General features: G+C 37.6%; 1 protein-coding gene across 1 annotated transcript in view; it reads left to right on the top strand.

Annotated features, from left to right (window-relative positions):
- The window catches only part of LOC115212850 (visual system homeobox 2-like), a 50,307-nt gene extending 40,423 nt beyond the window's left edge, over positions 1–9,884 (top strand). Inside the window, exons 3-4 of the mRNA XM_036503470.1 lie at positions 6,338–6,518; positions 8,907–9,884. Coding sequence (XP_036359363.1) covers positions 6,338–6,518; positions 8,907–9,559 — 834 coding nt within the window. The 3' untranslated portion in view covers positions 9,560–9,884. The remainder of the gene's footprint in view (positions 1–6,337; positions 6,519–8,906) is intronic.
- Positions 9,885–12,500: the final 2,616 nt, after the last annotated feature.

Below are 12,500 nucleotides of genomic sequence, written 5' to 3' on the forward strand. Positions count from 1 at the left end.
TTGTTAGTTCTGTAGCATTGTTTTTTCACGTTAGAATTAATGTTATAACTCACCTTTAGGCTGTTTCAATTAAACAGTCTTCTGAGATGGTGTTTACGGGGGAATGTCTATATATCAGGCTTACAGATTTTCATGAAATATTTTACTTAAAGTCTATTGAAAAAGTGGGTGTGAGACAAATGGTTTTACGGTGGCTCTTCTTAGTATTAGAAGGCAATTGATTAGGTGTGTAGATAATCTTATCTTTGACCCCAACATCAGCTAAACCAGTATTGTTCTTTTCGAAGATTTCTTTGTTAGATGAGAGTTTGGTGAACTTTCTATTGACGTCCCTGAATAGTCTTTGACATGTGTCTGTCTACTGCATGCTCGCTAGTATGCTGTAATACGTCCAGACCATTATCTTTATGTAATTCGGCATTTGATGCGACAAGATTCCTAACCTGTCTAATACATGTACGCGCATGGCTCAGTGGTTAGAGCGTCGAGCTTACGATCGTGAGGTTGTGAGCTCGAATCCCGGACCGGGCTGCGTGTTGTGTTCTCGAGCAAGGCACTTTATTTCACGTTGCTCCAGTTCACTCAGCTGTAGAAATGAGTTGCGACGTCACAGGTGCCAAGCTGTATCGGCCCCTTTGCCTTTCTTTCCCTTGGATAACACTGGTGGCGTGGAGAGGGGAGGCTGGTATGCATGGGCGACTGCTGGCCTTCCATAAAAACAACCTTGCCCAGACTTGTGTCTAGGAGGGTATCTTTCTAGGTGCAATCCCATGGTCATTCATGACCGAAGGGGGTCTTTACCCTTATAAGATCGTAAATATCGGTGTTATCGAACGACTGCATTCTGACATTCTGTTTGTGATTCTTAATTATAATCTCCGCTTCACGTTTAGCAAATAAGTCTACACTATTATTTTTTGTTTTTGTGACCCAATGTTTACATTGTAGGTTTTTAGGCTTGTTTTTCTTTTTTAATAATTTTTAGCAATATTATTATTAAGTAATTATTTATAGGTGTTGTTTTGTACTCCACAGAGGCTATTTGTTTCGTAAATGACTATAATAGCATAATCTCATCTCTAAGGTTGTTTGAGAAGGTGTTAGTGGATTACAAAAACGTGTGTGAGCTTTCCTGTTTAAAAGGTCGAGTTCAACAGGTTGTGTATGTCTCACCTTTGGTTGGATTAAACGGGTTTAAGATCTGTAGAGGTTATTTCCGTCAAATCAGAATCACAGAAGAAAACTTCCAAATATCCTCCGCTTCCTCTGGTAATCTCTTCACAAACTGCTTACTGCCTGGAGCGAAGATATTCGTAGAATATGCTAGTTTATATAAATCCATAACCAGAGCAATAGTTCTTTGGCCATCAATTTGATTCAATTCTGCAATAAGTAATTGTGTGGTACGAAGCTTGCTTCTTAACCACATGGGTCCGGGATCACACCCACTGCGTGGCACATTGGGCAAGTGCTTTCTGCTATAGCCTTGGGCCGCCCAAACTCTTATGAGCGGATTTAGTAGACGGAAACTAGAAGCCCGTCGTATGTGTGTGTGTGTGTGTGTGTGTTTGCATCTGTGTTTGTCCCCCACAACCGCTTGACAACCGGTGTTGGTGTGTTTACGTCCCCCTAACTTTGCGAGTCGACAAAAGAAACGGATAGAATAATTACCAGGCTTAAAAAAATAAGTACTGGGGTCAATTCATTCGACTGAAATTCTTCAAGGCGGTGCTCCAGCATGGCCGCCGTCTAATGATTGAACCAAGTCAAAGAATAAAAGACTATATACGTATATATACACATGTACGTAAGTATGTACGTATGTATGTATGTGTATATGTATGTGTGTGTGTATGTATGAATGTATGTATGTATGTATGTATGTATGAATGTATGTGTATATGTATGTATGTATGTATGTGTATATGTATGTGTGTGTGTATGTATGTATGAATATATGTATGTATGTATGTATGTATGTATGTATGTATGTGTGTGTGTATGTATGTATGTATGTATGTATGTGTGTGTGTATGTATGTATGTATGTATGTATGTATGTATGTATGTATGTGTATATGTATGTATGTATGCACGTATGTTTGTATGTAATAAAAAATGAGCTTAGAGAAATAGCTCAGAGTGGCAAGGTGGAATGAATTTGGATAACAACAAGGAATAAAGGCATACTAAATACCATACAAAATAAAAGAAGCAGAACAGGGCAGGGTTTAAACTCAATAATAATACTGAATGTTGGTACAAGGCTGACAATTTTGAGGAGAAGCGATTAACCGTTACCACTGTACCTGGTGCTAAGTAATATATTTTATCAACTCCCAAAAGATTAAAACCAAAATTTGTCCTCAATGGAATTGGAACTCAGGATGTACAAAGTCAGAACAAATATCGACTCTATAACGATAAAAACAATAATGGGGTGATTTCCTACAATTTTATCTAAGTTCTTTACTATATATTATATATATATATATATATACATACATATATATATACATATACATATATATATATATATGTATATATATATATATATATATATATGTATATATATATGTATGTATATATACACGTATGTATAATGAGCAAATCGGCTCAGCTGTTGTCAGCTTGTTACCTAAACGCTTATCCGATGTAAATTAACTGACGTTGTTTTCTCCATGCTCATGTCTCATAAACATTGACCTATCTACTAAAAAGAGGACAGAAGACAGAGAGTAGCCAGAGAATGGAGAAGAAGGAGAGAAAAGAGGAGAAAAAAAGGGAGGGGGAGACATTTTACATGCACGTGTTAGAGCGTGTATGTTATGTTAGCATGAAATCTTCGAAGCGAGCCTAATTTGGCCTTCAATCAGTTTGGTGCGTTTCTGTAACAGTCATTTACGCATGCGCATATGCGTGTGCATGTGTGTGTGTGGTGTGTATACATATATTATATAATATAATATATATGCATGTATGTACGTATGTATATATAATATATATATGTATATATCTGTGCATGTGTATCTGCATCTGTGTGTGTGTTATACTTGCCAAACCAAATTCTACCGGACCGAAATAATGACAATATTGCTAAGCGTACATTTGATGATAATGGCTTAAAATTTCGCCACTTTGGCGGTGATGCAGTCACTATGGTGATTGCTGCAAGTGTGTAATATAATGAACGCAGAAAATGCACACATATACACACGAGGTTACAATATATGCCGATATATATATATATATATATATCGACATATATTGTAATACATGCACACATGTACACGCGTACATGTATATATATATATAATATATATATATATATATATATATATGTATGTACGCGTGTATATGTGTGCATGTATCTATGCATGTACGTACGTGTACATATGCTTGCATATACATACAAATACAAACACACACATACACACACATACACACATATACATACACATACATGTACACGTAGAAAAATACGCAACGCAGACATATTTGCATACACTTTTATATGTGTGTATTTGTACTTTGATATGTGTATGTGTTGCTCGTGTGTGTGTGTGTGTGTGTTTGTGTTAGTGAGTGTTTTTGCGGGCGTACGTGCACGTACGCATTGGTGTCACATCAGACTGTACCAGGCAAGACCGTATACATTCAAATTAAGGAAGCACAGAATGACGTACGTACGAACTTCAGAACTAAATTTTGATAATGAGTGAGCAATAGTCGAAGCGTACATATTTGGGGCAATTACTGTAGCTTCCATAGGAAAATGAGAAAAAGATAAAAATCCATAAAGTCCACCAGATTCGAGTAATATTTTTATAAAGCTGCGTTATCGCCATATTTTTAAACATGACGTGCTTGAAACAAAAACTTGCAACACAAGCATATGAACACACTTATCTATTATATATTGTATCTTAAAGGAAGATGCAAGGTTGTTTTGAATGATTCGTTAGCGAAACTCTGTGTGAACGACGGCGGGAATCCTTGGTTTCTTCTGACTACCATTATTATTATTATTATTATTAATTCTTATGCGACGTGCTGACAGAATCGTGAGCACGCTGGACAAAATGCTTAGCAGCCTTTCGTTCGCCTTTTCGTTCTGAGTTCAAATTCCGCTATGGTCGACTTTGCTTTTCATCTTTTCGGGGGTCGATAAATTAAGTACCTGTTGAGTACTGGGGTCGATGTAATCGCCCTGTCCCCTTTCCTAAAAGCTCAGGCCTTTTGCTTTTAGTAGAGGGAATTATTATTATTACTAATTTTACGAAAGGCGGTTAGCTGGCCAAATCGTTCACACGTTGGTATTTTATCCGTCTTTATTGAACTAAGAAGTTCAAATTCTGCCGATGTCAAGTTTACCTTTCATCCTTTCTGGGACAATAAAATAAGCACCAGTTGAACCCTGGGACTGATGTAAATGACTTAACCTCTCTCCCGGAATTGCTGACCTTGTGCCTATAGTAGAAACGATTATTATTATTATTGTTGTTGTTGTTGTTGCTCTGCTTTTGTTATTAAGGCGGCGAGCCGGCCGAATCGTTAGCACTCTGGAAAAAATGCTTAGCGATATTTCGCCCGTCGCTTCGTCTAGAGTTCAAATTCCGCTGAGGTCGACTTTGTCTTTCATCTTCTGGGATCGATAAAATAAGTACCAGTTGAAGACTGGGGTCGATGTAATTAATTCGTCCCCTCCCCCAAAATTGCTACCTTAGTGGCAAAAATTGAAACTATTATTATTATTATTATTATTATTATTATTATTATTATTATTATTATCATTATTATTATTAATTCTGCTCTATTTATTGAGTGCATTTTATTCCTATAAACAATAACACCTGCAGATATATGTATCAGTGAATTTGTATGTACTGCTGTTTATATAGTGACATGAAGAAGTACCCATACATAAGATAGCATTAATTATAATGATCCTTTGTATAATAAGCACATGACCGGAAATTTTAGGGGTCGGGACGGGGGATCACTTGGACCTCAGCGCTCTGCCACATGTTTGGAAAGTATCAGCTGTTGCATACATATTCAAGGAGTGTGTGCCTCTGAGAATTACGTAACGTACAGAATACATTTCTAGGTAATCTTTTAGAATAACTTTTGTCTAAAATAGCTCTGTAGGGGCATGCAGATTTTGCCCCTGAAGTTCCATCGTTCTGAGTTTAAATGCTTTCGAGGTCAACTTTATCTTTCATTATTCAGGGATAGTTGAAATAAGAAATCTTTGAATACTGGGGTCGATATCATTGTTTACATCTTCCCCGTTGGGTAAAATTGCTTTAAATTCGTCGTCTGTTTAATACCGGAAGCTAGACCTTTGGTGCCTTTTCCAGAGCCCGCTATGTTGAACACACACTACGTCTTTCCTTTCTCCCTTCCTCACACCATCCTGAAGATCCCCAAAAGGTGTTACGGCCACCGTTCTACCTCCTCAGACTGAACGTGACCTTCTACCGATGGTAAAGTTATTACTATTATTGACTGAGAGGACAGCGCATGACATGAAAGTGACACAAGGGTACAAATATACGAAGTCCATAAAATAAAGTATTAGTCAAACACTGGTGCGGAGGGCATCGACTAAACCCTTCCTCTTAAAAGTTATTGGCCTTTTACCTAAATCAGAAACTTCTTTTGGGATCCATAAAATAAGTACCATTTAAGCACTGGGGTTCGATCTAATCAACTTACTCGCTCACCGGAAACGCTGACCTTGTGCCAAAATTTGAAACCATTATTATTACTGTTACTATTATTATTATTATTATTATTATTATTATTATTATTATTATTACTATTATTCTGTTTGACTTTTGCTTTATATTTGTACAAGTTGGCTCCAAGTCTCACCCAGAGACCTCAAGGGACAACAGGTTGGAAGTTCACGTTGTTGTTATGCCTAGTGTGCCATATATTTGGGGAAGGGTTGTGTTGTACTAGTGAATGTCTAATAAATAAAAAAATTTTCTTTTAACCCTTGAGATTACATAGAAAGTATTTTGCGTAGGATATGAGCAGTTCCCATGAGCACTATCTTTTGAATATCTGCCATTTTGGGGTTTCCTGGTATCTGAGTTAGGTAGCAATCAGCCCCTTTCGCTATCATTCCCAGGGCACATATGACAACAGGTATTGTTTTAGTCTTAGGTTCCACATTTTGCTGATTTTTTACTGTTACTATTATTATTATTATTATTATTATTATTATTATTATTATTATTATTATTAACACACTATTAAAAATCTTCTGTTCTTTCTGTCTTTGTATGAACTCACCATTACCTGTCTGATTTTTCCCTTTGATTTAGGTTTGGTTCCAGAACCGCCGTGCCAAATGGAGGAAAACTGAAAAAACGTGGGGGCGGAGTAGCATCATGGCAGAATATGGTCTCTATGGCGCAATGGTCCGTCATTCACTTCCGCTTCCGGAGAGTATTTTAAAAAGTGCTAAAGATGGAGTCATGGAATCATGTGCTCCATGGTTGTTAAGTAAGTGATAACACAAAACCAGTTTCAGACATAGAAAAATATATATACTTCACTTAGGTATGTGTGTGTATGAGTATATAAGAGCCTCTGTGTGGTGTGTGTGTGTGTGTGTGTGTGTGTGTGGTGTGTGTGTGTGTGTATGAGTGTGTGTGTGTGTGTGCGAACGCGCGTTGATAAGGATACAGTTTGTTTGTTTGTTTGTTTGTTTGTTGAGCGAAGCGGTCTTCGTCCCTTGGGAGAAATCCGAAATGTGGTCCTTTGCTATTCGTAAGACCCGCAGAAGAGAAAGCAGGTCAATCCCCGACACCGAGAGCATCGACGGATGGATGAATGCGCATCCAGGCTCAGCGGTTGCGTAGGAAGTCGGGGAGAAGAAACAGGAAGAAAGAGTGAAAGAAAGTTGGAGCGAAAGAGTACAACAGGGATCGCCACCACCCCCTGCTGGAGCCTCGTGGAGCTTTAGATGTTTTCACTCAATAAACACAAACAACACGCGGTCTGGGAATCGAAACCGCGATCCTCCGACCGCGAGTCCGCTGCCCTAACCACTGGGCCATTGCGCCTCCCCTTACGGTTGCTGTTGTTATTTACTGTTTGCTCGAAGACCGTTATGCAGTCCCCATGACATGGTAATATATTCCAGTGCCTCTAAGAGTTTTGGTAAGAAAGGAGGACATTATCTTCACAGCGGAGACCTTTCCCTAAATACGATTACGTCTTCTTTTCGGGGTCGATAAAATTAAGTTTTAGTCGATGGTGGTAGATTGACGGAAGGGTCAGTGAGGGCGGAGCAGATACTTGCAACAAAGTGAACATCGCCAAAGACCACGTGGGGATGGATGGTAAACAGGTTGACGGATTACGTATACCACTAAAAAGCTTATAAACTCAGAGAGCACCAGCAAATTTATATTGCGGGACACGTCATCTGCCCCCGCTGTTGGACTCATGATCGTAAAACTAGGGTTTCGATTCCAAGACCGGGCGATGCGTTGTATTCTTGAACAAAGCTCATTTCTCGCTGCCCCACTCTACTGAGTTGGTAAAAATGAGTAATCCTGTGACGGATAGGCGTCCCGTCCGGGGAGGAAGATTAACGCCAGATTAACCGGTAAGCCGGCATGTGCTCCTCATAGAGTAAAGTGAACTAGCTCCCACTTTATATGGAAGTTTATATGAAATAGGAACGCTTAGAGTTCGAGGCAAATACTGATGCGCTTTTGGTCCGACACTTTATCATTTCTATTGCTTTCCCACCTTCTATGGGCAAAAATCAATTTGTGTAAAAATTTATAGCGCCTGGTTAAATGCCTACACAGTTTCTGTCACCGAATTCATTGACAAAACTTTGGTTGAGCGGGGACTATGGCTGGGCAGTGGGACTGAACCCCCAACCCGAATGGTTGCGAAGTTGACTTTTTAACCACACAGCCATGCCTCTTCACGCTAAAGCCATTCCTAGAAAATTTCCTCATATTATTTTAAATCGCTCCATTAGTGAATATTAGTTTTACACTTAAGAGTCAGGTTATGTATTCATGATGAAGTCTAATAAGGCGGAAACATGCCAGTGGATTTCACTTGACTTACTAATGATCAAACTCATTCCTTACTCGTTTAATTTTTTCTTTAAATCTAATTACGATTCCAGAGTTTTTTTCTCTTGTCAATCTTTACCTCAATTATCATTAACACTAAAGATTTCCTTTTCATTATGAGCTTAATTTTAATTGATTAAACATGTTTAGAGAGCTTACTACTTTAAGTATATCTGTTCCCTGTTGTTTACTTGTATGTTTGATGAGCATCGGTCTTGCAAAGCTCTGACCTATCTCTATGGCATTTTTAAATACACACAACAGCGACGATGAATCCATCAAAAACAAAGCGAGAAGGATGTGAAAAAGATGGTTTCTTTTTTTTCACTTCCCACATTGAAGATAAAGACTATGTTGTTTCTATCACAGCTTGTCATTGTGAACCCGCAACACATTCATTATCCTTGTAATACTATCACATGTAGAGTTTAGCGTATTGGCTATGGGTGATATAACTGTGAATGGCAAAACACTGATCCACCGAACTTCTCTGGAAGTCTAAATAAATTTTTCTCAGAATTTAAGTATCCTGTTATCTACATTATTATTATTATTATTTTTTAATCTATCATTAAACCTTAAAAGTGTGCGAATATAGGAAAATTTGATGAAAGTTACAATTTCACCGAAAATAGCTTTGCTTTTTCTTCTTTCTTTCGCGATTCGCTTTTTCTTTTTTGCTTTTCTTTTTTTTAATATCTCATTTTATGATTGAATGTTTTCAAAAAGAAACTCATCTGAAACGTTTAATTTAAACTTCTTTTGTATTTTTTATTTTTTTATTTTTCAGGTATGCACAAAAAGTCTTTGGAAGCTGCTGAGAAATTAAAAGATGTTGATGATGTGAGTGACGATAATAAGAATGAGAGCAGTAACGGCAGTTCGCAGCCGACTCGTGATAAGGAAGAGCTACGATCGGAGAGCATCGCCGTTCTACGCGCCAAGGCGCAGGAGCACAGCGCTCGCTTAAAGCGAGACATACAAGACAAAGAGCTTGGTATTAATATTGGTCAAAGTGCAAATGACTGTTTCACAGAAAGACGAGCGTCGGGCTCGGGGAACACGATATCAGTTGTGTCCACTTCGTCGGGGGGCTGTCTTTCGGGAACGAGGTCGACGCCCGCCGTAGCGTCGGTTACATCGTCGAAAATAGTTGAGGTGGTCTACGAAAGTCGATTCGAGACACCGAGTAAAAGTGATCATGTCACTTCGCCTGAGTCTCGTCTCAACCAGCAACAACAACAACAACAGCAGCAGCAACATCCTCAGCAACAGCAACCACAAACACAACAGCCACCACAGCAGTCACAACAGCCGCCACAACAACCAGAACAACAACAACAACGGCACCAACCACATCAAAAGCATCAACAACAACAACAGCAGGACCAAGCACAGCACAGTTATATAGATTTAGAGAGCGACGAACCCGTGTCTAAATGACCATTAATATGGCGGCCTTTGTCAAACTACGATACTTCGCGCTGACCGAAGCAATTGTTCTCAAACTTGGAACCAGAAGAACTGTTACCAAATCGTAGTAGAACAATTGCCGATAGAGCGAGCACCTATTATCTAACGAAAAGATAATCCCTGTGCTTTGGAATATAAGTCGAACAGAAACCAACTGAAACCGAACATATAAAACGCCATATCGGAGAGTATCAAAGGACCGCTAAAGGAATCAAAAGACATTTTTCAATGAGAAAAAAAAAAAAGTAATTAAAGACAATATTTGAAAAAAATTCGTTTAGAATGAATTCTTCATGTTGATGGGCCAAAGAGTAGTTTTGATAAAACGAACTAAAATATTTAAATCTTTAAAAAATAATACTAAACAGTAGCTAGAATGATATTGTATTACATGTGAATATATATATATATATATATATATATATATATATATATATAATATATATATTATTATATTATATATATGTATCTATACATATATATATACATATATGTATGTATATATATGCATATATGTCTGTGTATATACATATTCATTTAATGTATATACGTGTGCGTGTGTAAGTATGTATAGATATAAAAAAATGTGTATATGTATGCGTGTGTGTTCTTCAACTGTATTAATCTGAATATATATATATATGGATGTGTGAATGTGCACTGCATATATGTGTATGTATGTATGTATGTGCGTATGTATGCATGTTTGTACGTGTTTGTGTGTAAACACACACACACATATATCATATATATATATATATATATATATATATAAATATATATAAGTGTGTATTTATATATTTATGTAATATATAAGGCCACTAACAAGCGCATGTGTACATAAGTGCCATTAAAGGTGTAGAAAACTTAGAAAGCAAACATACGAATATACATAGCCTATTATTTTCACACACACGCGCACATGTACATGTATATTCATATATATATATATATATTATATATATATATATATATATATATATATATATATATATATATGTGTGTGTATACATACACACACGTGTGTTAGTGTGTGAGAACAAGTAGGTGTGTCTTTATATACGTATGTAATATGAAATGATTATGCATGGAAATGGTAAAAACTAAATTATTATGATTAATATTACTATATATAAATATATATTAAATAATTTCACATTTTTCCACCCTTTCCATCCATTTTCAATCTTTCACTCTCTCTCTCCTCTCTCTCTTTCTCTCTCATTCTTTCCTCTTTTACTTCTCCCCTTCCCCACCACTTTCCTCTTCTTTCAGTTATCCTCTTCTTCTACTTCTTCTTCCCATTCTCTCCCACTCACACTCTCCATCACTCATCATCAACGTTTGTATTGATTATGCTCGTTGTTCGTCTGGGGATGGTAGGTTGGTTGAGTCGGAGGAGCAACAGACTTGGCAAAATGCCTTTATGTATAGTACTTCTATTCGTCCCTTGCATTCTACGTTCAAATCCCACCTAGAGCGACCTTGCCTTTCATCCTTCTCTTGAGGTGAGCAAAGTCCGTAAAATAAATACCTATTTCTTTACTACCCACAAGGGGCTAAACATAGAGGGGACAAACAAGGACAGACAAACGGATTAAGTCGATTATATCGACCCCAGTGCGTTACTGGTCCTTAATTTATCGACCCCGAAAGGATGAAAGGCAAAGTCGAATTCGGCGGAATTTGAACTCAGAACGTAACGGCAGACGACATACAGCTACGTATTTCGCCCGGCGTGCTAACGTTTCTGCCAGCTCGCCGCCTTTCGTAAAATAAATGACCATATCATGTATTTGAGTCGATACAATAATAGACTACCCCCTTCTCTTCTCTCCCCACTAATGATTCGGCTTTGGACTTATGCAAGAATTCATTATTTGGTATTTTGGGGGGACAAAGTAGCGTAGTTGCTGAGGGAGTCGAGCGCGGGAGCCAAAACACAAAACCATTAAATCGCATCCTCTTTATGCTCTGATTTCAAATACCTGCTGGGGTTGGCTTGTTTTTTGTTTTTTTTTTCCGAATGTTTATATTGAATAAAGAATCCGTTAAATGTTACTGTGATTGAACAGGTGATTGAACTAGTTTCAACTTCTTCACAATTGTTAGATTTGTAGCAGAAAGTAAAAATCAATAATCGATCTGGTGCGCATGCCATATAGGGGCTCAGTGTTGTTATTATTAGCGCGCATGTGCTGCTCTTTTTAATGGCACTCAATCGTCTTTTGCTCCTTTTTTTTAAAGAAGGTGAAAAGGACACATTGGCTGAAGTCATACATACACTTTGTTTTAAAATAAGATGAGGTAGTCATGTCTAGAGCGCCTTTGATCATAAATCCACTCGCTCAAAGCTGACGTGTGGCTAACGAAAAATGACAACTACTATTAATACTATTATTATGATTGTGTTTGTGTGTGTGCGTATGTAAAGTATTGAGCGTGATACAAAATTCCGAATTGCTACGTTAGACATTACTCTGTCTGGGGATCTCGAGAAAGTTGTCGGCGATAGTCTGACCTCCTATCCGAGGGATAATTCAATTCTCACCAGGTTTATATTTCATCGAACACACGGTAGAACAAATCATGTTTATATTTTCTTTGGGAAATGTTAGCTATAACTTTTACATTAATACGTGTTAGATTTTAGCTTGAGCAATAAACAATTATAATCAAATAGAGACGTTTTGTCTTCCCCCATCGAATAAGTGAATTAATAAATACAGAAATGAAGAATGAAAGCAGGAAGGCATTTATAAGGAGTTACAATTGCTTTAAAGTCAGGAAAGCGGAATTGTAGTTCTGTGAAGACATAATGTATTACAATACACTAGGTATCAAAGAATAGTGATTCGTTCGATTGACTCCCAAGGGGGAAAAAAGGAGTAGATATCAAGAAAATAACAAG

Source organism: Octopus sinensis, linkage group LG6 (genome assembly GCF_006345805.1).
Source record: "Octopus sinensis linkage group LG6, ASM634580v1, whole genome shotgun sequence".
Classification (NCBI taxonomy): domain Eukaryota; kingdom Metazoa; phylum Mollusca; class Cephalopoda; order Octopoda; family Octopodidae; genus Octopus; species Octopus sinensis.